Raw genomic sequence first — 26,142 nt, forward strand, 5'->3', positions numbered from 1 at the left:
TTAAATTTACATATGGGATTTAGATATTAAATAGGATATACTTTGTTTGACTGGTTGTAATTAACACTATTTTGTTTAACTTGTTTAAAAAAGTAAACACTGCTTCTTTGAATGTATGTATATGAATATTAATGTAAATGTTATTGGAAATCTAATGTTAATGTATATATCCGATTTAAGATGGATTAGTCCTTGTCCTGTTGGTTTGAGATGTTAATGTATATATTTATTGGAACTGTCTGGCTGCTGTTTTGTTCCAGGTTCACAGTGAATGAAATAAGGGTATTTATCAAACATTAATAGCCCTAAAAATCCAAATGAATCGAAATTAATACACTGGATGGACCGAAAAAGTGCATATATCACTATTAAAAAAATGTTTCTACTAATATTCAGTTTCAAAACAGCTTTCTGCATAATGAACCGAACACGTTATTAAGGTGAATCAACTGTATAGTACTAAATGAACGGAACATTATCCATTATATAAAATCAAATTCAAAACAATTTTCTGCATAATGAACCGAAGACGTTATTAAGTTGAATCAACTGTATAGTACTAAATGAACGAAACATTATCCATTATATAAAATCAAATTCAGAACACATTTGTCTACAATTTAGAAATTATCAATTCAATTCAATTCAATTCAGAACACCTGCGTACATTCAATTCAATTCATTTTAGCAATTGCATTCCATTCCATTCAATTCGATTCAAAAAATAATCCAAACCTCGTCCGCTTGATTCGTTTCAAAAGAATAATCCAAATTGCTCTCATTCAATTGATTTAAAGTTGAATCATTCGTTGTTTTGATAGAATATTGAAATCTGAAAACGAAGAAGATAAATCCACAAATCGAATAAGAAAACGAAGAAGAATAAGAAAAAGAAGAAGGACAAACAGCAAAGAATAACAACGAGCAAAAGAAAATAAAAAAGAAGAAGAATAACGAGCAACAGAGATTGTAGATCCGAAAATTACAATGCAAATCGTTAATATTGAAGAATGTTTACATTGAAGAAGTTTACATTAATAGGAGGGAGAGGGAGGCGCGCGTGTATTTCACGTAACTTGAGAGGAGGGGGGAGGCGCGTTAACCTATGAAGCACAGACACTTCGCTGAGTTATCGTGTCCGCGTGTCGGACACATTTTGGACACGACACTCACCGACACTCGTCCGACACGCGTGTCTGCTGTGTCCAACCGTGTCTTAATAAAAAATAAAAAATTCTTCTCCGAACACTCCTGGACATACCTAAATACAATCATGTGTCTACGTGTCCAGTCTTATTCTTAACATATATTCTTAAAATAAATTTAGATATAGTATATATTATTATTTATTAAAACAAAAAATATTTTAAATACTTGATATAATTAAAATAAGACATTAAAAAAAAATAAAAAATTTTAATTTATATTTTAATATCAATAAAATATCAAAATATCATTACAATTTATCTAAAAAATATTTTATATTTTATATTTTAAAAAGTGCTTGGATGATTTGGTTAAGTTTTTTATATTGATGTAGAATATTATTATAAGTTTATTATGTAAATTCTTTACATGCTGAAAAAATTAGTTTTTAACATCACAGAATTTTCCATCAATTTAAAACAAGTGAAAATATTTTCTTTTTATATGTATTGCGTAAATAATCATTAAAAACAACGAATCTGATTGAATGAATATATAAAACATTTTACAAAATTACAAATTTTTATTTTATTTTTCCTATTCATTGCGGTTCTCTCCATTTCTTCCAGGTTCCAGCAGCTTGACGTTTTCTGGTGACAAGGATGTTTTCTGGTGACGTTCTTTCCTTTTCAAAGACAAGTTTGTTACGAGCTTTCCATCCATATATTCCAGCAATTTATCGCAAGGAGCCTCATTTCACTTCCACCATTTTGCCTAGTTTGAATAGTATCCATCATTGTTTGCCACCAGGTTTGAAACTTAACAATGTAGGGTAGGTAATTACTAATTATATGTCAAGATTTGAATTTCTCGATTTTCTGCTCCCCTTTGTATGCCAAAGGGACTTTGATGGTCCTAATCATAGACGAAGCACCGAACAAAGCCTCCCATAAACAAGAGACACGAGCAAGAAACATGTTTTCATCGGCTGTAACTACCAACTACCAAACTCAACAAATCAGGGCGGAATGCTCGATGCTCTCCAGTTTACGGATGCAGACTTATTCCTACTTCCCCCCTTTTCTCTTCTTCACATTCACACCCTTCTCACCAACGTGAATAACAACTCTATTTCTCACAACCCTGAATACCCCCCTCTCTCTCTCAGAGTTCCAGCGCCACCAGCGCCCTCTCTGCTCAGTGCTGCTGTTGGCATCGCCGTCTCATCCTCGTTGTCAAGCCCGCCTCTGTCTTCGTCGTCGTCGGCAGCCCTGAACTCGTGTCTTGTTCTCGTGGTCGAGCCCGTCTCCGTCTTCGATCCCTCTCAGGCGAAGTGCGAACGTCCCTCTCTGCCGCCGTGGACTCTTCTCCTCGCCGTTGCAAACTGTTGCTCTTGGAACGGTTGCTCGATCCTCTTCAAGCGCGTCCTCTCTCTCCGTGAATCTCTACCCGAAGCCTCGCCCTCGCGAACTGATCCTCTTGCGAGTTCACTCTCTGTCCAATTTCATTCTGTTACAGCCGTTCCTCCCTCTCCGTGTCTCCGGTAAGCCACTGCTTCTTCAGTTTCAATTTCTAAGATTCTGAGTTGAGTTTATGTACTAGAGTCTGAGTTGGGATTGTGTTCTGAGTTGGGGTTGTTGATGTGATTCTGAGTTTAGTTTGGATGCTGAGTTTGGACTCTTTGCTTAGTTTTTCTGTTCTTGGATTTTCTGGGTTTGAATGCTGCGTTTTTTGTTTTTGTATACTGAGTTTGTTGTTGAATACTTGATTAGAAGTCTTTCTTGAAATTTTGTGTATGTCCTTTTTAGTGTGTCAATGATTCTGTTCTCAATTCTAAGTCTTTGAATTCATTTCTTATATCACAAGAATTCCTCTCTTCTTTCTTCTGTTCATCACCATTCTGTTCTGATTCTTTTGGAGTGCTTATCTTGATTGTCAAGTAATTGAGTTTGATCTTCTATAATTATAATCCTCTTGGAGTGCTTATCTCAATTCTATATTTTTGTCTTTGATGTGATGAGTATTGTTGCTGATTACTTTATTAGAACTTAGAAGTTAATTAAAAATTTTTTATTTTGTGAATCTTTTAATGATAAAATATGAACAAGTTATCATGTGAAATGGTAAAATTTTGAATTTTATTAATTTAGAAAACATTGAAATTGAATATTTGAAATTTTATATTGAATTTTTAATGATTTTATTGTATATTTAATTAAATTGGTTCGACAACAGTTCAACTCCAATTAGACCATTGAACTATTAAATCAGTCACTTGACCAGTTCAATGGTTGGTTCGGTTCTCGCAACCTTGATGTTAACTCTTCCTTGTGATCTCAACTCTCCAGGTGCTGCACTCTTTCTCCTTTTTTCTAGCTCTACATCGTGTTTTCAGTTGTTGTTGTCGTTGGTACCAATGGAGATTCCACTCTCACGATACCAATCTTACACATTGGATCAATCCCAAAGCGATTGCTACTTTTCCGCTTTGGGTTCTTCCGGATCCAGTTACTTTTCTGGTAAAGGTTTCGTCTTTGGGTGTGGTTTACGTTCAAAGGTGAGGAATTGGACGAGCCACTTTTCCCTTATTTGTTGTTGCTCTACTGAAAGTGGCATTCGGAGGCCTAAATCTTCGAGAATACCATATCATGAGAAGGTAGAGCCTGTTTTGGAGGACACTCAGATGAGGAAACCTTCCTTTGTTGGGCTGTGTAGTGAGATAGAGAAGCTAGTTCTGTGCAATAGGTATAGGGATGCAATTGAGTTGTTTGAGATTTTGGAGCTTGAAGGTGGTGGTAGATATGTTGGTGCTAGTACTTACGATGCTTTGGTGAGTGCTTGTGTTGGTTTGAGATACATTAGAGGGGTTAAGAAGGTGTTTAATCTTATGATTAGTAGTGGGTTTGAGCTTGATTTGTATATGATGAATAGGATGTTGTTTATGCACGTTAGATGTGGTTTGATGCGTGATGCGTGGAAGCTATTCGATGATATGCCAGAGAGAGATGAGGTGTCATGGACAATGATGATTGGTGGGCTTGTGGATTCTGGGAACAATGATGAGGCCTTCAGGTTGTTTTTGTGTATGTGGGAAGAGTTTAATGATGGCAGTCCTCACACTTTTGTCACGATGATCAAGGCAGCTGCTGGATTAGGTCTTATTCAGGTGGGAAGACAAATTCATTCATGCGCTTTGAAGATGGAGGTGGGAGATGATACTTTTGTGTCTTGTGCACTAATTGACATGTACAGCAAGTGTGGTAGCATCGATGATGCCTATTGTGTTTTTGATCAAATGCCAAAGAAGACGACCGTGGCATGGAATTCTATTATTTCTGGCTATGCACTTCATGGCTATAGTGAGGAGGCTCTTAATTTGTTTTATGAGATGCGCAATATTGGTGCTAAACTGGACCATTTTACTATTTCAACAGTGATTAGAATATGTACAAGATTGGCTTCATTTGAACATGCAAAACAAGCTCATGCGGCATTAGTTCGTCATGGTTTCGGCACAGATTTGGTGGCGAACTCAGCACTCGTTGACTTCTACAGCAAATGGGGTAGGATGGAAGATGCTCGACATGTGTTTGACACAATGCACCAGAAGAATATCATATCCTGGAATGCATTGATTGCTGGATATGGAAATCATGGCCAAGGAGAGGAGGCACTAGAAATGTTTGAGCAGATGCTTCGAGAAAGGATGGTTCCCAACCATGTCACTTTCCTAGCCGTCTTATCTGCTTGTAGTTACTCTGGACTATCAGAACGTGGTTGGGAGATTTTTCAATCTATGAGCAAAGATCACAAGATTAAGCCCAGACCAATGCATTATGCATGCATGATTGAGCTATTAGGTCGAGAGGGTCTGTTGGATGAGGCTTTAGCACTAATAAGACTTGCACCTTTCCAACCAACAGCAAATATGTGGGCAGCATTGCTGACAGCATGTAGAATGCATGAGAATTTTATTCTTGGGAAGTTGGCAGCAGAAAAACTTTATGGAATGGAGCCCGAGAAGATGTGTAACTATGTAGTACTTCTAAATATATATAACACCACTGGAAGATTGAAGGAAGCTGCTGGTGTGTTACAGACCTTGAAGAGGAAGGGTTTAAGAATGCTTCATGCTTGTACCTGGATTGAAGTTAAAAGACGGCAAAATGTCTTCCTTTCTGGAGATAAATCCCACCCCCAAACAGAAGAGATATACCAAAAAGTGGACAATTTGATGGAAGAGATATCAAGGTATGGTTACACTGTGGAGGATGATGAAGCGCTGCTTCCTGATGTTGATGAAGAGGAACAACGTGTTCTGAAATATCATAGTGAAAAGTTAGCAATTGCTTTTGGACTAATTAACACCCCGAATTGGATGCCTCTACAGATCATGCAGGGTCATCGTATATGTCGAGACTGTCATACTGCAATTAAGCTTATAGCCCTGGTGACAGGAAGAGAAATTGTGGTAAGAGATGCTAGTAGGTTCCACCATTTTAGAAATGGAAGTTGTTCTTGTGGAGATTATTGGTGATGACAAAATTGTGTCATTCAATTCACAAGGACATATTACTCACTTCCATCCTTTCCCTCAAACTAAACCTCAGTTTTGCTAGGATGCAATCCTTTAATTGATGTAATTCTTTTTTGAGATTCTTTAATAAAAGACCTATCATACTTCCAAGATTTTGCACTGATTTGTTCTTTTATGCAGAGGGATCAGTTTGAACAGTTCCTTTCATTATGTGAAATGTTTTGTTATTTGACTTCAAGTAGTGCTATAGTTCTCGCATACTCTGAGTCCCTAAAAACCTCTGATAGTATTCATAGTACTCACTTGTTTATGTACACAATTGCAAATTGTTTCAATTTTAGTGGCTCAACAAAACCCCCCTTTTTCTAATTTATTTATGTGATAACCATATTTGAGGTTTAGCATCATTATACATAACAGGCCTTCAGCTGCATTTATCAGTTACTTATCACCCTCTCAAGTCTCAAGTACAAGATTTGGAGAGAGGAAAAAACCTTCTGGTCCTTCTATTAAACGTGGGGGAGTTTTCTTTGTTTTTTTCCAATTTCTGTGAGATAGGAACAAGCATTCACATAGGGCATGTCTTGAATAGTCAAATTTCACTTCCAATTGTAGTGCTATAAATTAAGGGGTTGGTTTGGTTGCATTTGTTGTTGTCTGGGTTTGGTGTTTGATTTTTGAGGATTCTTAATGTCTTCTTCTGCTGCATATCCTGTCTATGAGGTTGCAAAGGATGCAGCTGGAGTCGCAGGTACAAACCGTAATCTTTGTCTTTGTCTCGCTGTTTCTGGGATTCTGAGCATTCTGGTTTCTTTTGATGAATCAAAAGGAACCAACTTTAAATATGCTAGTAGTAGTGGATTAGTAGATTATCCTTTACAGGGTTTAGATTCTCTTTTTATTTTATTTTATTTCCGTAATCACTATGTTTAATTGTTTATTTTGCAGGGAATATCTTTGCTTTTGGGTTGTTTGTATCTCCCATGTAAGTTTATTTAGAGAAATGATTTATTCTCCAAACTACTAAATGAAGCAAGAATTGATTAAAAGATTGCAAGACATTGATAGTTTATACTTTTCACTTTCTTTATCATTTAGGAACATGCTTAGGAATATCTTTATGATGCTAAATCATTATTCATAAGAAACTTCTGTTTAATTATTTTATATTCCTTTTGTTTCATTGGTTATTAACTCTTGTTCTATTTTTGAATTGTAGACCTACATTTAGGAGAATTATCAGAAATGGGTCAACTGAAATGTTCTCAGGATTGCCGTATATTTACTCTCTCATGAACTGCTTGATCTGCATGTGGTATGGCACACCTCTGATATCGACCGATATTGGTAATGACGGTTTATTCGATCGGAGCAGTGTTTCAGTTTGTGTACATAATTATCTTCCTTGTGTATGCTGAGAAATAAAAAAAGGTTAACTTCCCCACACTATTGGAATCTTGTTCTTGTGATACGGATATGGTTGGTTTCTAACTTAAGCTGTGAAACTCTTAAACTGCAATTTGATAGGTGAGAATGTTTGGACTATTGCTGGCAGTTATCGGCGTTTTTGTGATCATTTTAGTTGGGAGCTTGCAAGTAATTGATAGTCAAACATGCGAATCCTGGTTGAATTCTTGAGCTGTGCTTCCCTCATTTCAATGTTTGCCTCACCTTTGTTTATAATTGTAAGTTTTTCGTTACATAGATACCCAATTAACATTGATTTGTGCTTTTTGACTTGATGAATTTACTTGAATTATGTACTTATGTTTCCCAGAAATTGGTCATTCAGACAAAGAGTGTCGAATTCATGCCGTTTTATCTCTCGCTCTCCACCTTCCTAATGAGCCCCTCCTTTTTGGTTTATGGATTGCTCAATGAGGACCTCTTCATTTATGTAAGGTTCTTCTGAGCACTATTTTATTTTTTCGTATTTGTTTTTGAATTCTTGTTTTAATTCAGAATTTTTGTTTTGTTGGTTATCTCTTGTTCTGTGCAATTTAACATTTATCTATTTGATTACATCTGTGTTTTCCAGGTACCAAATGGGATAGGAACTGTTTTCGGAATCTTGCAGTTGGTATTATATTTCTATTACGAGAGTAAATCTAGAGAAGAATCCGGAGAACCTTTGATAGTGTCGTATGCGTGATTAGTACTTCCGAAAACAAAAGGTATGGGAAAGTGCAGATTACTGCAGAATAAGATATCTGGTTTTTGCAATTTTGTGGGGTTGATCTGTGAAAATGGCCATGCTAAACCTGATTGATGCTCAATTTGGAGATAGTTTTCCCGAGTTAATTGCGTTGATTATTGATGATGAACTCATGAAGTGCTTCTGTTTCATATTCCAATTAAGAATTTAGAAAAGTGATCATGCAGCATACTCATTCATGATCTTTTGGTTCCATCGCTAAGATTGCCTTTTCTCTATTTGACTAAGAATGCAATTTTTTCATGAAATTAGTACATGAAGTGCTGGCATTCAGACAATGATTCCACCTTGATCCCTAAACTATGTTCATAATCCCTAACACATGCTTTATCTGATTTCTTACTTGCTTTTTGATTTCTGATTTGGCATTGCTATAACGTGCCATTGATAAATCAACCTGAAATATCATTCATCAATGAGAATATGCACTTAGTTTCTTCCCATCTAATTAACAAATGACACCAAATTAGTCCTTCAAAGACCTTAGGCTTCGTTTGTATACGGGCACGAACTGAGACAGGGACACGGACATGGAGACAATCATATTTGACAAATGATACATGAACACGGATATTGTGTCTTGAGACACTGAATTAGTGTATTTTGTGTCTTCCTTTACAGGAAGGACACAGAAACACCCATAACAGACAACTTATTTTTTCAATTTTTTTTTCATTATTCTTCCCTTCTTTGGAAAGACTTGTCCTCTTTAACTGCAAGAATTTGCGTGGATGGCAAAGGTCAGAAGATTTCAACAAGACAAATGATACTAACAATCATCTGTCACTACCTCCTTTTTGTTGTCTCTCTTTGCAAATCTGGAATTAGCCAAATTTGACTTGCATGCCCTCTTTTCCATCCATTTTCAAGTTGGAGTTAGGACTGTGCAATGTGTAGCCGATGATTGAAACTTGTTTGGTTCAGCATCCGTCTTCATCTGTCAGTCCTCTGTCTTTACTCAAGCACTTGGAAATACGAGAAGAAATGGACATAGAAGCAATGCCAATGGAATGTCACAAAACTTGCGACAAGTTTGATTTGTGTAAATGGGAAAGAGGATCATGATTAATATGGCCTTCACCCTCTACTGAGAATCTTCTTCACACTTTGTGACGATTTGAAGGCTTTACTGGAGCTGATTCACAACCCTTCACTTGCTGAGACATTTTTTGCTTCAAAGTCCTTGCATGAAGGCCCTTACTGATTTACTGGCGCTGTATCTCAGATATTGTGCCTTCTTACTTGCTACACGCCCGGTTAAAACTGAAGATTGGTCGAGGATTGCTCACTTCCCAAACACTATTATAGCAAAAGCTGCATCTTCTGAAGGTAATGGGCCAAAACTGTAAAACTTATAAACTATATTTATGGATTTATACCTTATAGCTATATTTATTGCTTACTTCTCTTGGGTTTAACTGCATTATTTTTAAATATGAAATTTTGAAACATAAAGGTTAGGGGTTCTTGATTGCATATTTTCCTTTTTCTTTATTGAATTGGAAAAAGGAGATACCTTTACTAATGTTTGAATAATGCATATGGTTAGCTAATGTTTCATCGTAAATGATCTTCCTAACGTTTGTGTTAGGAACTAAGAGAATCCTCACATGCTTGTTGAGTATTGTAATTTATTGTCTAAATGGTACTTGAAATTGGTATGGCGTTGCTGATTCCATTTGGACTATCAATTACAAAAGTTAAAATAATTTTAATATACTTGATTGTTTGTGTATGATGAAACGAGGAACATATAATGCTTAATCTCAATTCATATGGTTTAATCATGGATGCAGAATACAGCAATTTAACATGGTCCTTGCATACTTTGAGTTCCTAACAACCTCTGATAGTATCATAGTACACGCTTGTTTTTTATAGATACTCACTAACTTGCAACTCTATGATGTGTGATAAATACTTAAATAGTACATACTTTTGCAAGAACAGTGATTAAAAACTAATGTGTCAAGCTTTACTAATCTGTGTATTTCTATTTCAAATAATGATTCAGGGCTGCAGAAATTCCCTCCTGTTAAAACCTGCCTACATATATATGTAAGATGACCCTGCAGAAATTTCTAGTGCTTCTGCTGTCAGTGCTAGCTTATGGAGATCCAATACACACGGTTCAACATCTGGACATGTGTTGTTGCTGCTAGTAAAGTCGATTATCAGTTTGTGATTTTGACTTTTCAATTTTGTTGTGTTTAGTTTCATTCCAATGCTATTGTTTGCAGCAGTGGGCATCATAGAAACTTGTTTTTATTTTGTACTGTTGTAATTGTAATTGATGTATTGATATCTGAAGTTGTGCTGCTGTGGTTGGCAGATACCCTATTATGGTGTGGTAAAATCATTTGGTTGAACTTGTCAATTCTATAGAGTAAGAGTAGTACATACCATAGTCTAAAAGTAGCGAAACAGCTTTATTAGGATTTTGTCATCCTCAAATAGGTGTGCAGAAAGATTGGGGAGCAGTGAAGGAGAAGAGAGATGTAAAATTATTTTGTGTGATAAGTGTATCAATAGTATACATGTTTAGTGAGTTGGCAAACTTATAAATAATAGAGTAAATAACTATTATGGTACCCTTGAGTTTGATTTTGACACAAAAGACACCCCACATTTGCTTTTGATAAAATGAACTCTCAAATATCTATTCTATTTGACAAAATGGCCTATTTATTAACCCATTTTGTGAAGAGGAGCAGATATTTGAATGTTCATTTTGTCAAAAACAAATGAGAGTCCGTTTTATCAAAATCAGAATCTTCTTGGTACCAAAATGACTATTTTTTCTAAATAATAATATCAGTAAAAACTATTCTTAAAAGAAATTATTTTATTACAATTTATTTTCAAATACAGATTTTATGTTTAATATAATATGTTAGTATAAATTTCAATATGTTAGTATCGATGTCTTTTTCAATTTATCCATAACAATTATGTAATTTAAACAAGGAAAGAAAAGAAGTTTATATTATAATTGAAGTTTATTATCTTTTTGTTAAAAGCTCAACTCATGAGACATGCAATTAAAGTTGCTGGAGGTGTTATCCAGATTTGAGGAACATATCACTTGGTGATGCAGGTTCAATAAGTCTCTTCTTGATGTCTGATATTTACAGATATGTCATATGCTGGTGCTGACCAAAATTCATGCTGGAGAAGTCTTATGCAGTTAAAGTTGCTGAGGTGACAAGCGAATTAGAGAGACAACTTCTAGGATGTAACAAATCTAAAAGAATGTTAAAACGTTGTTGTGTCATCATTAAAATTCAACGAATGTAATTTCCAATGCTCATTTTGTCAATTTAATTGTATCATCTTAACCAATGTTACTTAAGCTAAATAAATTGGCAACAGTATGTGGTTTATTGCAGCTGGGTTTCTATACTACCAGCTTCTGAAATGTTGAACGGATAATTTTGAAATTTGTTCATGAACATATAACCTGAAAGTGCAATCAGTGGCAAGTTTCCTCTAAGATTGATTCCTCAGCTTCTGAATTTATCAACAAGTTTCCTTTCATCTGTTTGGAATATTTAAGGATACCTGAAAATTACAATGAAATGCAAAATTCACTCAAGTCTTTTTGGTTGATTCGTCCTTCTTGCTAGTAGGAAGTCGATAAGGTAAAATAATAAAGAAATGGTGGCAAAAAGAGTCTATACTCTATAGTATACAATGCAGTCCAAAGTTATGGCATTGACATTAAATTAAAACATCTTAATTATTGTAACCTGTGGGTCCCATGTGATACAAGACGACAAGCACCAGACGGAACATCATTTCTGTTTACACCAAAATCAGCATTCAATCAAAGTCAGACACCATTCATTCATTTGCACATCGTATCCAAACTTGTAACTTCACAGTTTCTGCTGTCTTCTGTTTCTGGCAATCGGAACAAGAACAAGAATGCAAGCATCACTTGCATGCTATTCACGTCCACATGGAAACCCACTTGTCAAACTCAATCTCCAAACATCATCACACACCACCACCAACAGCTATAACCTCCTACCATCAATCACTTCACACACACCAATCTCTCTTCCCCTGAAACTCCAACCTCAGATTCTTTTGAGCCCTTCCCCTTTACTTCCCAAACCAAAATCAAACAGAACTTTGAGCTCCAAAGTTGGTCCACTTGGTTGCGGCATTTCGTCAAACGGGTACGGTGCAAGTGGGAAGAGGAGTTTGAGGGAGTGGGTTGAGTTATGCGGCGAGGCACTTTCAACTGCGTTTCCTTTGTGGGTGACGATTGGGTGCGTGTTGGGATTGGTGAGACCCAGTTCCTTCAATTGGGTCACTCCAAAATTAAGCATTGTGGGACTCACCATAATCATGCTTGGTATGGGTATGACTCTCACACTTGATGATCTTCGTGGTGCTCTTGCTATGCCCAAAGAAGTTCTCTCTGGTTTTCTGCTTCAATATTCGGTCCGTTTCTCTGTCTTCTTGTAATTTCAACTTTCTCTCACGAGATTTTACTTTTTCTTCTTACTGTAAAATAAAATCGAAATTTTAAATTTTCTTTTCTTTTCATTTATTATTATTATTATTATTATTATATGTGCTAGGCACCCATATATCAAACACAAGAGAGGCCAAAGCTTTTGCTCTTTTATCTGAGGAGGGAATTGCAAAGGGAATACGCAGAATAACAGCTGGATTGGCTTGTTTGTTTTTATTACGCATGAAACTCGTTGAGTTAAGCCCCTTTTGGTCCGCCAGACTGATTTGGTCCTGACTTTTTAATTATTATAATTTGGTCCCTCAGATACAAAAAAAAATGCACCATTATAGTCCCTCCTCAATGTCCTTAGTGAGATAGCTCAAATTTTGTCATGTTGGACATATTGAAACGACGTTATACACATTTTGGCGTTAAAAGAGCACTAAATGATGTCATTTCAGGGTTTGAACAGTACTAAAAGGGAGGGGTATAACATTTTAGTATTGTTCAAACTCTCAAACGACGTTATTTAGTGCCTTCTTTAACGCCAAAACGCATACGACGTTATTTTAATATGTCTAACGTGACAAGACTTGAGCTACATCATTAATAATGTTGAGTTCCAGCGATGGAAGATACACAAGGGACTACATTGGTGCACTTTTTTGAATCCGAGGGACCAAATTGTAACAATTGGAAAGTCATTGGCCAAATCAATGTAACTCGCCAATCTTAGGGACCAAAGTGGGGTTTAACTTAAAACTCGTTAAAATAAACTGTAGTACTTTACCCCAATCAAACATTCAAACATTTCCCCCATAGCAGAAAAAGATAGGGACAAAACAGATAACACTTGGATCAATAAAAGCTTATTGATATAATGCAATGAAATGTTTTGCTGCTGCATTCATTTGAATCCTACTGACATATACACATCAAAAAGTCATATCTAATTTTCATACTAATTCATGGTACACATTCATTCATTGATTTATGTCTGACAAGTCTTAAGCTTGAGGGAGTATGAGCTTCAAAACACTTGATCAAAAGTTGTGAGTTTTGATTTCAAAAGAGGAGTCTTTGATGTAATCACTCCTGTGCTGGCTTAGCTTGTTGGTGCTGTCTTTTGAGTGAAATTCTATTGTTTAAGCTAACATTTAACTTCGTATCTTGGAGACTTGATCATGCATATTACAAGGTGCAGTACTTTTGCAAGCTATGTCTGTAAAAATGAAGCAAAGAAGCTTTGTTAACATTTGAAGCAAATGAAAGTATGTAGGTTGTGCAGAAGAAAACAACAACACAACAACAACAACAACAAATGCAATTATTTAATACTCTGTGTTTTGTTCACAATTATATATACTGAAATCAATTTTCAATGATTTAATTTTTATTCTGGATCCCTAGACTAAAAAATTTCACAATGAAACAATGTGTGAAAGCTAATGAGATCATTATTAGAAGCACTACCTGAAGGTCCTCCAACTTTAAGTCATCAGATTCATAGCCCTCACCAATGGCATCTCAACCAATCTCTCCTTTATCATTGACATCTACATGCATCCAGCGGATCCCACACCTCTTTATCACTGCTTCCTTATTATCTCGTGTTCGATTCTCTCAGTTAAAATTCTTTGTTTTCAGTTTTTCCTCTCACATTCTAAATCAGAAAATATTTTCGTAAACGAGATGCAAATTTTGCATTCTAGAGCATAATGATGGTTTCTCCTTGGTGTGAATTGTTTTCAACTTTCAGGTGATGCCATTATCTGGATTCTTTGTAAGCAAACTCTTAAACCTTCCATCACATTATGCAGCAGGTTTAATATTAGTTGGCTGCTGTCCTGGTGGTACGAAATTTAATTAACCTGCTCACTCTTCTATGATTTTTATCCACATTTTTTAGCTATTTCAATCAATCTTTCATTGTTGCAGGCACAGCTAGCAATATTGTTACATATCTTGCACGGTATATTGATTCTTAGAAGTGTTATTCCAATTAATAATTTTTATTGATCTTATGAGCTGTGTGATCTGATGAACTATTTGTTTTGTTAGTGGAAATGTGGCCCTCTCTGTGATAATGACAGCTGCAAGCACTTTATCTGCTGTGGTTGGTATATATAAATCTTAGTCCTCTCTTTGTTATCTTTTCCTTTTAATCTTGATGATTTAATGAAACAAATAATGTAATATGGATATGAAAAATTTGTTACCATCTAAGTTCTTTGTAAGTTGAACAATTAGTCCAATTGTTGTAGTTTAAAAGGTTTAATAATCAACATTCCTATATAATTGTAAAAATGTATTTAATTCAACCAAAAATGTTGTGGATTATTTCTCAAGCATTATTTACATTACCTTTTAATCAAATTAGATACATGATGAATTGATGATGCATACAAAATCCTGTGTCATGCACATGGTGTGGCATTCTAATCTTTTTGAGCTTATTCAATTATTCAAAACTCAACATTGCAGGTCATGACTCCTTTCTTGACAGCCAAACTTGCTGGTAAGTATGTAGCTGTGGATGCAGCTGGTTTGTTGACTTCAACATTGCAAGTATGCTTTCCTTGTAATCGCCGTCTCTGTTTCCAATTCATGGCAATGCTCTTTTCTCATATTCGCTCTCTTTTTTCTGCACAGGTTGTGCTCTTACCTGTATTGGCTGGTGCATTTCTGAATCAGTACTTCCAACCTCTTGTTAAGTTAGTTTCTCCTCTAATGCCACCCATGGCTGTAGCAACCGTTGCGATTTTATGCGGAAATGCAATTGCTCAGAGTTCTTCAGCTATCCTTATGTCCGGTGGACAAGTAGTTTTAGCCTGCATGCTTCTTCATGCTTCCGGTTTTTTCTTTGGATATGTACTTGCAAGAATGCTCAAGTTAGACGTGTCATCGTCACGAACCATATCAATCGAGGTTGGCATGCAGGTAAAGTTGGTATTCGCTAACTGATATCGATTTCATTAAGGATTACTGCAACTTCACTCTGAATTTGCTCAATTTCACATGGACTTGTCCACCTTTATTGCAGAACTCGGTGCTTGGAGTTGTTCTAGCTACTCAGCACTTTGGGGATCCCCTAACTACAGTACCATGTGCTGTTTCGAGTGTGTGTCACTCGATCTTCGGTAGTATTCTTGCTGGAATTTGGAGACGCTCGGTGCCAGCTGAGATGAAGGACTGAAATTTCTAGCTGGTAAATCTTTTGGCTGTAACAAGGATTGATTCATTGTTAACTTTTAAAAGCTTCAAGCCGTCGACGAGATTAGAACCTTAGTTGTCAAGCTCAATGTTCTTCAGTAATACTATTTTGAATTAACTAGCAACTAGTCAAATTTCTCATCCAAATCTGCTTCAGTGTTTTGGTTTATACAATCATTGTGTAGCAAAGATTAAAAGCAAACTTGGCATTCATATACTGAAGTTATCATCCTCTAGATAAAGTAAACTTGATTTGAAAAGCCATATGCATATGCAATGTTTTCTTCCTTTTATTACTATAACAATTATATTCATAAGACCACCCTTGAAAAAAAAATTATAATTCATAAGACCAGAATTACATACTGTTCCGAGGGTTACCTGAAACATTGATTTGGGCCTAAACGTGAGGTTTAAATCCTTTTGTATAGCAGCGTCCGACTTGTTGATGTCGAGATGCCGCATGTCCGAGTTTCTCGTGAGAAGGTGGGAATGGTACCTGCAAGAGACTCCGATGCTTAAGTTAACAAGGGTTTTAGACAGGTTTTTAGTAGATCAGAACGTAAATTATACCTGAAGGTGTCAGTGTATTTATAGTAGAAAATTAACCACATTTGTTGAGTAGTTCCACCTTTATGGGTGGATGATCGTTCCCTTTATCTTGGGAGTTGTTGAGACCTATCTTTTAGGGAAGATAAAGATAGTGAAGAAATTTGCGGAGGCAGTTACTTACCTGGGCAAGCAGTGCAGGGCTCCTTTCATAGGGTCTGTCCTCTTTAAAGAGGTTGGGTACGAGTTAGAAGCCCCCTTCATGGATTGGGCCTTTATCGTCATTGGGCATGGCTTTAGTTATTGGTTTATGGTATGAATAGTGTCCTGCTTAAGTCTTAAGCATTTTAAGAGATTGGACTCAAGCAATTTGTGGCCTCTGCTTTGACGTCGGGTACCCCGCCTTCCAGAGATCGAGTATTCGATGTGTTTTTGAAATTTTGAACGTTACCCTCTTTGAATGGGAGTCTAATTTGGCGCGGCAATTTCCTTGAATGACGTGCACGTCTTTAAGAGGAGTTAAGGAGCCTTTATGCCCCTTGTCTCTTATAAAAAGGCTCCGACTCTTTTTCTCCTCTTTTTTCACATTTCTGAAAGTTCTTATATTGCTTTCTTCTTTACAGTGCCAAGAATTCCTCTTTGTTACGGGAGAAAAAGTTTCCTCCTTTGTTTCCGATTCCCTTTCCCTGAGTTTTCGTTATCTTGGTTTGCGTTCAATTGAAGAGGATCGTCCGTGATTTGCTATTTGACGTGCCTTCCTTCGTTTCGACTTTTATTGAGGTTGGTATCTCATTTTCTTGATAATCTTCGTATTTCTTTTTACCTGGGACTGTTCTGAGTAGTTTTTGAAAATGGTGTTGATGCTGATGTGCTTTGTTTGTTGATTCTTGGAGTTTCTTTAACTGTTGTTGCGTTTACTTTTGTTGAGAAATCTTTTAGTTTTTTCCTCCGATTGAGACTGGTGTAGAATGTTTGGTTGTGTGTCTGTCATTTTGTAGAACTGTAGTTGAAGTTGTTTTTTGTCGTTTTGAGATCATCTTAAGGATTTCTGAAAATGTTGAAAACTTTATCCATTTTGTTGTTTGTTTGGTTGCAATCACATTGCACTTAATGGTGTCGCTTTTATTTGATGATGATGTTTCTGTTGCATGGGAGAGACACCATTTTGTTATGCCTTGTAGAAAAATTTTTTGAAAAATGGCTTTCTTTATTTTGGCTTGTTTTGATCGACTTCTTTTGGACGTCGTCCGAGCTCATTTAGTAATTATTTCTTCATTTTGCATTTGTAGGTATAACTTTTATATCGCGCTTTGTTGTTCTCAACATGTCGACTAAAGTTCTCCCTAGTCTCCTTAATTGGATAGATACCTCTGTTTTGTCTTGTGTCCCTGTAGTTGATAAGTAATGTTGTGAGGAGTACTGTAGGCACCATAAAATTTGTGAAAACAGGGAGGATGAGAGGAATTATGAGCTAATTGTGCCTGATCCTGAAGAGAGGGTGTGCTTTCCCCCCTTAGATAACTCAAAACACCCTTTCTTCTATGCGTATGATTGTTTTTTCTCGAAACTAGGTGTTTCGCTTCCTTTTACTGATTTTGAGTCGAACGTTCTTTGGTCTTGCAACGTTGCCCCTTCTCAGCTTCACCGAACTCTTGAGCCTTTTTAAAGATTTTTCAACTCCTCTCCCAAGAACTTGATGTCTGACCTTGTACCAAGGTCTTCTTTTACCTGTTCGTCCTAACCAAGCCTGGAATGTTGAAAGGAAAAGCTTCTTAGTTTTTCTTTCACGATGTCCAGGGTAGAAAGATTTTCTTTCATGAGTTCAAAAATTATTTCTTCAAGATTCAGTCTGTAGAGGGTGTTCGGGATTTCTATTTAGATAAGAACAATGAGCCTTCCTTTTCCTTGTATTGGCAAGAGGAGCCTGTGATAGTTAAATACACTACAGATAAACTAGATGAAGTCGAGAAGTGTTTTGTCGACGTGTTGCAAGAATGAGTTTCAGTCCGAGTTAGATAGTCTTCCGACCTCCAGCCTTTATGACCTTTTAAGTTGTATTTTGTGGTTCTAATGTGCCTTTCATTTTTGCAGAGACCATAGCCTCCAAGACTTCGTCTATTAAATACTTACGTCAGACCCGAAAAACGGTAGTTGCTCGGGGCCTTCAAAATAAGGAGGCCGGGGGAGCTTCCTCCCGTCCTTCCCCTAAAAAGTCGGATTCTGGCCCCACAGCCAAGAAAAAGCTCATCCTGAATCCTTCTGTTCGGTTTATTCCTACTGACCCGCCTTCAGAGAGTTCGGGTGCCCCGCCTTCTTCGCCTTCAGGGCCTCCTCCCAAAAAACAAAAGATTACTGGGGAGTTGAGCATCAACGATAAAGATTTTGACGGGTTTCCTTGGAGCGAGAAGAATATCTTGCCTCATAATCACATTGGTATGGATAATGTGGCTATCCAAAATCATCTCAGCTACATGGCCCGCAATGGTATTCAAATGGTTGGAGTGTGCACTGCTCTTGCTAAGGAGCTGAGAAAATCCCTTATTAGTGCCACTCAAAGCTTCCTTGATTCTGCCCAAGCTGAGGTGGAAAGGCTAAAGGGTTTGAAGGAGGAGCTGGAGAAGGAGAATGCCAGGCTGGAATCCGACCTGGAAAAGGCTTGTGCCCGAGTTAAGACGGATGAGGGGGTGAGATAGAAGGCCGAGGAGAATTACACTTGGGCCTATAGAGAGAAACTCGACCTCCAAGAGGAGTTAAAGGGTCCCCGGGAGGATTACGCCTCCCTTCAGGAGCACGTGGTCGGAGGGATGGACGAGATGTTCAATAATTTAAAGGCTCAAGTCCAAGTCCTCGCCCCAGATCTTGATCTTTCCTTGTTTAGCCAAGACAATATCGTCGTTGATGGGAAGATAGTGCCAACTCCTGATGATGCTGAGGAGCCTCAACCCGACTCGAAGTTCCAGGGTAGCCGACCTCCTCAATCTCCGGAGGTCCAGGTCGAAGTCACAAATGTTACAACTCCTTCCTCGCCTCCGAGTCCTATCCCGGCGGTCCTGGTTTCTATGCATCCTCCGACTCCTTCTGTCAGGAGTAAAGACGTTCAGACTGGCGAGGACCTTAACACGCTTCTTGGCGAGACTTCTTATATTCTCTTTAGTTTTGTTTGGTTTCTTGGAATGACCTGGCTTGTGGGTCTTATAACACTTTATTTTTTGTAATAGTTAGTAGCTTTTTTGAACACTTTACTTTTGTTATAGTTGCTTTTTGCACAACTTTATGAAGTAGTATTCAATTTAGCTTCTTGCGCCTTTAAAGAACCTTTCTACTTGCTAGGTCCTTGTGTTTGAATATAGTTTGTTTTATTTTGAATCTTATCAACTTTGTTAAATAATGAGTTCATTTATGAGTTTCCTTTCCTAGTCCCGACTTCGAGTAGTCGGTCTTTATTAAGTTACTTCTATGACTCGTTTTTTACCCGACCTCACAATTGAGGTCGTTTTTTACGAGTTGTTTATATAACTTCTTACATTTCTGGTTAGAAGTTATATCCAAGAGTTACCTGAAACGTTGATTTGGGCCTGAACGTGAGGTCCAGATCCCTTTGTATGGAAGCGTCCGACTTGTTGATGCCGAGGTGCCGCCCATAGTTGTCAGAACCGAACCGGTGATCGAACCGGTCAGGTCACTGGGTCACTGGGTTATTGGTTCAACCGGTAGGTCACTGGTTGAACCGATTGACCCGGTCCTATATAAATAAAAAATAAAATATAGTAAAAAATTTAAAATTAAAATTTAAAATACATATTTTCACTAACATTTTAAAAATATCTAGCTATTCTAAAACAATATGAAATAGGAACAATAAGTATTTTGTTAATTTTACTCTATCATAAATATTTTAATTTTTTTATATTAAAATAACTATTATTTTCGAATTTTAATAATTTATTAATTAGTTTATATCTATTATACTATTATATACTACAAGTATTTATTGAAAAATAATATTAATAGATATTATATAATTATAAAAAATAAATGAGTTTATAATTATTGTTAAATAAAAATATAATTAATTTAAGAATGAATGAGTTTATAACTAAAATTAAAATAAATTAAATAGATTGATAAAAGATATCCATATATAAAATAATTTGTAAATATACCAAATAGTATTGTGATAGCCTGGTGGTTATGATAGGCTCCTTTTTCCCTGAGGATAGGGGTTCGAAACCCACCCCACCCATTTTGACAAATTTTCACTCTCAGCGGTTCGGTTGAACCGATTTACCAAGTTTGATAAGTTTTTGCCGATTGAACCGGGTTTGACCGGTTCACACTGGTTCATTACCTTATTCGGTTCAATTAGCGGACCGACCGACTTAGGGTCCGGTTCACCGATTTTCCGGTCAAATCGGCCGGTCCAGTCCGGTTTTTACAACACTGGTGCCGCCTGTCCGAGTTCTTCGTGAGGAGGTGGGGAGTGGTACCTGCAAGAGACTTCGATGCTTAAATTAGCAAGGGCTTTAGGTAGATTTTTAGTATATCAGAACGTAAATTATACCTGAGGGTATCAGTGTATTTATAGTAGAATATTAACCACATATGTTGAGTAGTTCTACCTTTATGGGTGGATGATCGTTCTCTTTTTCTTAGGAGTTATTGAGACCTATCTTTTAGGAAAGATAGAGATAGTGGAGAGATTCGCAGAAACAGTTACTTACTTGGGCAAGCAGAGTTGGGCTCCTTTCATGGGGTCCGTCCTCTTTAACGAGGTCAGGTACGGGTTAGAGGCCCCCTTCATGAATTGGGTCGGGCCTGGCTTTAGTTATTGGGACATGATATGAACACATACCTCGTAAGTCATAAAATTCTTGACAATATTAGCATGAAAAAAGGAGCTATAAAATTGTCTTAAAATAGTAAAATATTACCATCCTTTGTGATAAATTTATCTAAAAATAACAGTTGGGGATGTTTAGAATTGAACAAAATCAATGAATTGAACAAAAACATTTCAAAATTGGACAAACTAAAATTTGAAAAATTCAAAAAGTTTAATTTTCTACTTTTTTTTACTTTCATCCTATTTAATTTTCAATTTAAAATTAAAAAATCTTAGTAAAATTAGTGCTCCTATCGGTCTATATAACTCATACCGGATCATGTTTAATGTTTTTTTAAAACCAAAACGACGTCATTCCAGTAAATGACGTCATTCGGTATCGTGTATCTTGAAATTTCATAGTGAAATTAAAATTTATGGTGGTAGTTGTTGTTATATGTGATTTTTTAGAATTGTTGTAAATTTTTACTACACCTTGAAAATGACTATAGCTGAATTTGTTGTTGCAAATTATCAATTAGCTGAATTTGTTGCTGAACATACCATTGAGCAAATTTTTTTTGTTGTTAGATAGCATCACTGAGTTGAATTTATTGTTGATTATCATCATTGGACCTTGAATTTGTTGAACCTTAAATTTATTGCTATATTGCTTAAATAATTACCGAGCTAAATATTTTGTTGCTGTAATTTTTTTTTTTTGCTAAAATTTTAAAAATATCTCCATCACAAACACCATCAGAAATGTCACTATTTCAAGAACAAACATTATCAACAACTCCTGATGTTACAAGGCTGTCAAATGGGCCAGCCAGCCCATTTAGACCCAGCCTGTTTAAGCTCGTTTCGTCCACGAGCTATAATTTTTCAGTCTGGACTATTTATAGTTAGCTCGATGGGTTAAATGGGCTGGCCCGTTTATCCTTTTATTTTTTTAAGATTATTTTAACAAAAATATCACTTTTAGGTCAAAAACTTTAACCAAACAGTATATTGGTTAAAAGTGCTATTTTTAGAAAAAAATGTAAAAAAAATAAACAGGCCGCCCATTTAGCCCGTGAGTTAGTCCGTTTAACCCGTCATTTTTTCAGGTTAATCGGGCTCAGCCTTTTAGCCCCAAAATTAAATGGGTTTAACTTTAGAGGCAAAATTCGCCTGTTTAACTGGATAAATAGATTGACCCGATGAGTTTAACCCATTTTAACGGCCCTACGAGTAAAAGAGTAAGACTTTATTTTGCAGGTAGTTTTTAGACATGGGATATAGTTCTGCGGATTTTTTTCTCAAATAAAATAAAAAAAGATAAATATTTCCCCAAACCCGAAATTCCAACTTTATTTTCCAGGATACGAGTTTTTTTTTTGTAATAAGGGCAAATTCACCGTACTCCCGCGTGAACTGTATACAAGTTATAAAGTTTGCGCGCACCCTCAGCGAACTATATGATGGGTTTCGATGATAAAAGTATGGATGTTGGAGAGTATATGCAAAGCATAGTATTGGTTTTCATTTTTATGGTTGACATTTTCGCTACGATGTCAAAGAATCCACTGTTATCCATTCAATACAATGGTGAAATAGTGTATGACGAAGAGGGTTTTATAGTTTTTAGATCAGGGCAACCGATATTCACCTACATGACACAAGAGGTTGACAGTTTAACCGCTTTGAAGAATTTGATATTGCATTCCGTCGGACAGCAAGAGGAAAATAGGGTTAAAAATATTTACTACAGATATCCAACCGAAGTAGATGGCAGTTTGTTTTATAAAAGGTATATTACACTCGTATTGTCTTTGTTACTATTATGTTTATGAGAGTACGGTAGTGAGAAATACGTTTGTTGTCTTGAATTAGGTACCGTTTGCGTGACGACGAGGACGTACGGCTCATACGGTCGTGGCACAACCGATGAACAAATATCCATCTGCTGAAATTATTTGTGTATCTCGTTGAGGTGGGTGGCCGAGGATCATCTGCAGATACGGTTGATAATAATCCGTTGAGTGGAGCTATTAGACAAACTATCAGAAGGATTATGGTGGATCTTAATATGCCACCCGAGGGAAGTCAGGAGGGGTCAAATGTTGAAGCTTGTAATATTAACTTGATGGACGATAGAGTTGAAAGTCATGATGGTTCGGCTACTAGAGATCCGATGATGGATCAATATGAAGTTAACCCCGATGAGGTAGACGACGCCGAGGAAGAACCAGCTGAAATTCCTGCCGATGGTGACGAGGAAGGAATGAACTACTACGGTGACACTCAGATAGCTCTTACATAACCCGCCATCTCTCAACCATATGACCGGCCAAATCATTTCACGAGGTTGAATCTCGATGCAATGACTTCGAATTGGTCGTTTACACAGGGAGGCTCTGAAGAGGATCCAAGCAATGAGTTTGAGGTTGGACAACAATTTAAGGACAAGGAAGAAGTGATGCTGGCAGTTAAGTAGTACACCATTAGGAGGGCTGCGGATTACAAAATAGTAGAAAGATGGAGGTATAATGCACAATGTATCCAATTTGGACCTAGTTGTAATTGGAGCATACTGATATCATATCGCCGGAAGCAAGAAAAGTGGGAGGTTAAGAGATACAATGGGCCTCATTCCTGCATGCAAACTTCGATGGGACATGACCATGGTAGGTTGGATTCGAAGGTGATTGCGCAACACATTTTCACGATGGTCAAAGCCGATCCAACAATCAGCATCAGGGTTCTGCAAGGAGGTGTGGAAAGGCACTTTGGTTACAAGGCGTCCTACCAAAAGGTTTGGCTTGCAAAACAGAGAGTGGTCGCCAGATTATATGGCGATTGGGAGGAGTCATACAACGAGCTTCCTCATTAGTTATTCGCAATGCATATGTACTTGCCTGGTAAGATTTATTTCAAGTTTTGTTATTTACCATTTTAAAATTCATAGGTGTACAATAACGCACCTAGATTTGTCTCTTTAGGTACTTGGGTGCAATTGGTGACTCAGCTTTGGCCTGGCTCCACGGATACTGTCATGTTTCAGCAAGTCTTTTGGATATTTTCACCGCGTGTTAAGGCTTTCAAGCATTGCAAGCCACTTATTTCCGTTGATGTCAGTCACTTATATGGTAAATACGGTGGGACCTTACTGATGGCGATAGCTCAAGACGGGAATGCAAACATTCTGCCTATTGCATTTGCCGTTGTCGAGGGTGAGACAAAGGAGTCGTGGTCATTCTTTCTGTCGTATCTACGGGAGCATGTCACACCACAACTCGGGCTCATAGTGATTTCAGACAGGCACAAATCCATTGATGGTGCATTGAACGCCGACGGGAGTCTATGGAAACCACCTCACGCTTTCCAAGCGTTTTGTACAAGACACATTGCATCCAAGTTCATGACTCACTTCAAGAACAAAGACTTGAAGAAGGTCCTAATTAACGCAGCGTATTCAAGGTCACAACGTGAGTTTGCTCATTATTACGGTCGGTTCAGGGGAAAAAATGTAGCAATCACTAACTGGCTTGAGGAAATGTCACACTCACAATGGGCACAGCATGCTGAAGAGGGTCGTCGATTTGGTCACATGACGACGAATATATCCGAGTGTATTAATGCTGTTATGAAGGGGTCCCGCAATTTGCCGATCACCGCTCTTGTCAAGTCAAGTTATTTTCGCCTGGGTGAACTCTTTGCAAGGAAGGGTTCTGAGGCACTGGCCCAACTTCAAGTCGGAGCTAAATTCTCTCAGACACTGATGAAGGCCATAGAATTCAACTCGAAGCACATGAACACTATGAATGTTTACCAGTTTAATCGATTGAGAGCAAACTTCACGGTTGAAGAGTTAGCAGCAGTTCCTGGGTCCAGGCAACAGAATTATCAGGTGCTACTTAATGAGGGCACGTGTGATTGTGGGTATTTTTAGGCTCTTCACCTTCACTGTCGTCACATCCTTGCACCTTGCTCTCATGCAAGACTAGATTAGAAGAGGTTCGTTCATCCTGTTTACCGCATGGAGTCGGTCTTCAATGTTTATAGATCAGAGTTTCAACCGATAGGGCATGAGGACCACTGGCCATCGTATGAAGGACCCCGTATTCATCCCAACCCGAGGATAATGAGAGTGAAGAGAGGTCAGCCCGTCAGCTCCAAAATTCACAACAACATGGATGACGTTGAGCATACTGGCGAGAAACTGTGCGGATTATGTTGCCAAAGCGAACACACACGAGGACTTGTACTACCCTTGATGGTGGAGGGGCGTCGTCTAGTCGACGTTAGTCGTGGGGTTTAGTTTACATTTATTTATATGTTTGAAAACTTTCTATGTACTTTCATCGTTTCGTTAGGCATGTTGTTTACAACTGATTTGTTTGCACTAGAAAGTTCATGAAATGAGGACAAAGCAATATATAAGGAAACTGTTTGTAAATGTCAACATGATGTATTTTAATTTGTTTACAGCAAAATATCCCTTTGTACATTACAAATCCATATGAAAAGCATAACAACCTAGAAACTACCTATGCCTTCGCCCGCCACCCCGTCGACCAGCATATCGTCCATGCGGCTGCGGGTCGAGACACCCACCTGTGCCACACGCAGGTGGTCTGACATCCCGCTGTCCGCGACCAAGTGGAGGAACCAGACCAGGTGCAGAAGTGCTCAACTGATCCCTCATCATCGCATAATCTATAGCGGACGACGACCCACTAGAGTGATCATCCAGAAGGCGTGCCAGGTGTGCAGACTGAGGTGGCATAGTATGCATCTGCGAGAATGGTTGGGTCTGCTGTGGTGTCGTGAACACATCTCCCAAACCGAAATCACCAGCCTGTATCACAGGAGCCATCCAGTCCAGGACCATCATCGTGACATCAATCATGTCCTAGGTGTCCAGTATGGGTTGGTAGTCAGACTGGGGACTAAGATCCGACGGGCTAAACGGCAAATGAAACTGGGTCCCCATATCGACATGAACACAGGCCGCGACTCTCTGTCCCTGTTGACTGGTCCCTGCCTCTGAGTGGTGTGAGACAGGTGGTCTCAGTGACAAGTAGTCTCCTAGTACAAGTCCTGAAATAGTCCCAACTGTCTGCCCTAAATCATCAGAGCGGTGGACTGGCGGGCTGACGGGATCTCTATCACGGGCAGCCTCCTCACCACCCTGTCTGCCGTGC

At 37.7% G+C, this 26,142-nt stretch overlaps 3 protein-coding genes, 1 long non-coding RNA gene and 1 pseudogene across 4 annotated transcripts; 4 read left to right on the top strand and 1 right to left on the bottom strand.

Moving 5' to 3' along the window:
• LOC107612754 (pentatricopeptide repeat-containing protein At5g50390, chloroplastic) lies at nt 1,745–10,236 on the top strand. Its single transcript, XM_021109346.1, has 8 exons — nt 1,745–1,956; nt 3,495–6,434; nt 6,632–6,668; nt 6,903–7,114; nt 7,211–7,368; nt 7,461–7,580; nt 7,722–9,227; nt 9,913–10,236. Exons 1-2 carry the CDS (start codon nt 1,809–1,811, stop codon nt 5,681–5,683), a joined length of 2,337 nt encoding a protein of 778 aa, XP_020965005.1. The 5' UTR covers nt 1,745–1,808; the 3' UTR covers nt 5,684–6,434; nt 6,632–6,668; nt 6,903–7,114; nt 7,211–7,368; nt 7,461–7,580; nt 7,722–9,227; nt 9,913–10,236.
• On the top strand, nt 6,303–10,444 carry LOC107612756 (annotated as a pseudogene).
• Nucleotides 11,189–11,762, bottom strand: LOC110265878. Its single transcript, XR_002352383.1, has 2 exons — nt 11,648–11,762; nt 11,189–11,459 (listed from the first exon to the last, which is right to left on the bottom strand). It is a non-coding gene; the product is annotated as an uncharacterized LOC110265878 (long non-coding RNA).
• Nucleotides 11,542–15,840, top strand: LOC107612755 (probable sodium/metabolite cotransporter BASS1, chloroplastic). The gene is made up of 7 exons (XM_016314480.2): nt 11,542–12,350; nt 14,126–14,219; nt 14,305–14,338; nt 14,428–14,482; nt 14,851–14,934; nt 15,019–15,306; nt 15,410–15,840. The coding sequence occupies exons 1-7, from the start codon at nt 11,826–11,828 to the stop codon at nt 15,560–15,562; spliced, it is 1,233 nt and encodes a 410-aa protein (XP_016169966.1). The 5' UTR covers nt 11,542–11,825; the 3' UTR covers nt 15,563–15,840.
• LOC107610997 lies at nt 23,607–24,887 on the top strand. The gene is made up of 2 exons (XM_016312964.1): nt 23,607–23,750; nt 23,904–24,887. The coding sequence occupies exons 1-2, from the start codon at nt 23,607–23,609 to the stop codon at nt 24,885–24,887; spliced, it is 1,128 nt and encodes a 375-aa protein (XP_016168450.1).

This window comes from Arachis ipaensis, chromosome B08, assembly GCF_000816755.2.
Source record: "Arachis ipaensis cultivar K30076 chromosome B08, Araip1.1, whole genome shotgun sequence".
NCBI lineage: Eukaryota > Viridiplantae > Streptophyta > Magnoliopsida > Fabales > Fabaceae > Arachis > Arachis ipaensis.

Coding starts and splice junctions, on each gene's coding strand:
- LOC107612754 (XM_021109346.1), top strand. CDS start 1,809: ATGTTTTCTGGTGACGTTCTTTCCTTTTCAAAGACAAGTTTGTTACGA. Junction 1,957..3,494: donor CCATCATTGTTTGCCACCAG/GTTTGAAACTTA, acceptor TCAACTCTCCAG/GTGCTGCACTCTTTCTCCTT.
- LOC107612755 (XM_016314480.2), top strand. CDS start 11,826: ATGCAAGCATCACTTGCATGCTATTCACGTCCACATGGAAACCCACTT. Junction 14,339..14,427: donor ATTGTTACATATCTTGCACG/GTATATTGATTC, acceptor TTGTTTTGTTAG/TGGAAATGTGGCCCTCTCTG. Junction 15,307..15,409: donor CAATCGAGGTTGGCATGCAG/GTAAAGTTGGTA, acceptor CCTTTATTGCAG/AACTCGGTGCTTGGAGTTGT.
- LOC107610997 (XM_016312964.1), top strand. CDS start 23,607: ATGGGACATGACCATGGTAGGTTGGATTCGAAGGTGATTGCGCAACAC. Junction 23,751..23,903: donor ACAAGGCGTCCTACCAAAAG/GTTTGGCTTGCA, acceptor TAAAATTCATAG/GTGTACAATAACGCACCTAG.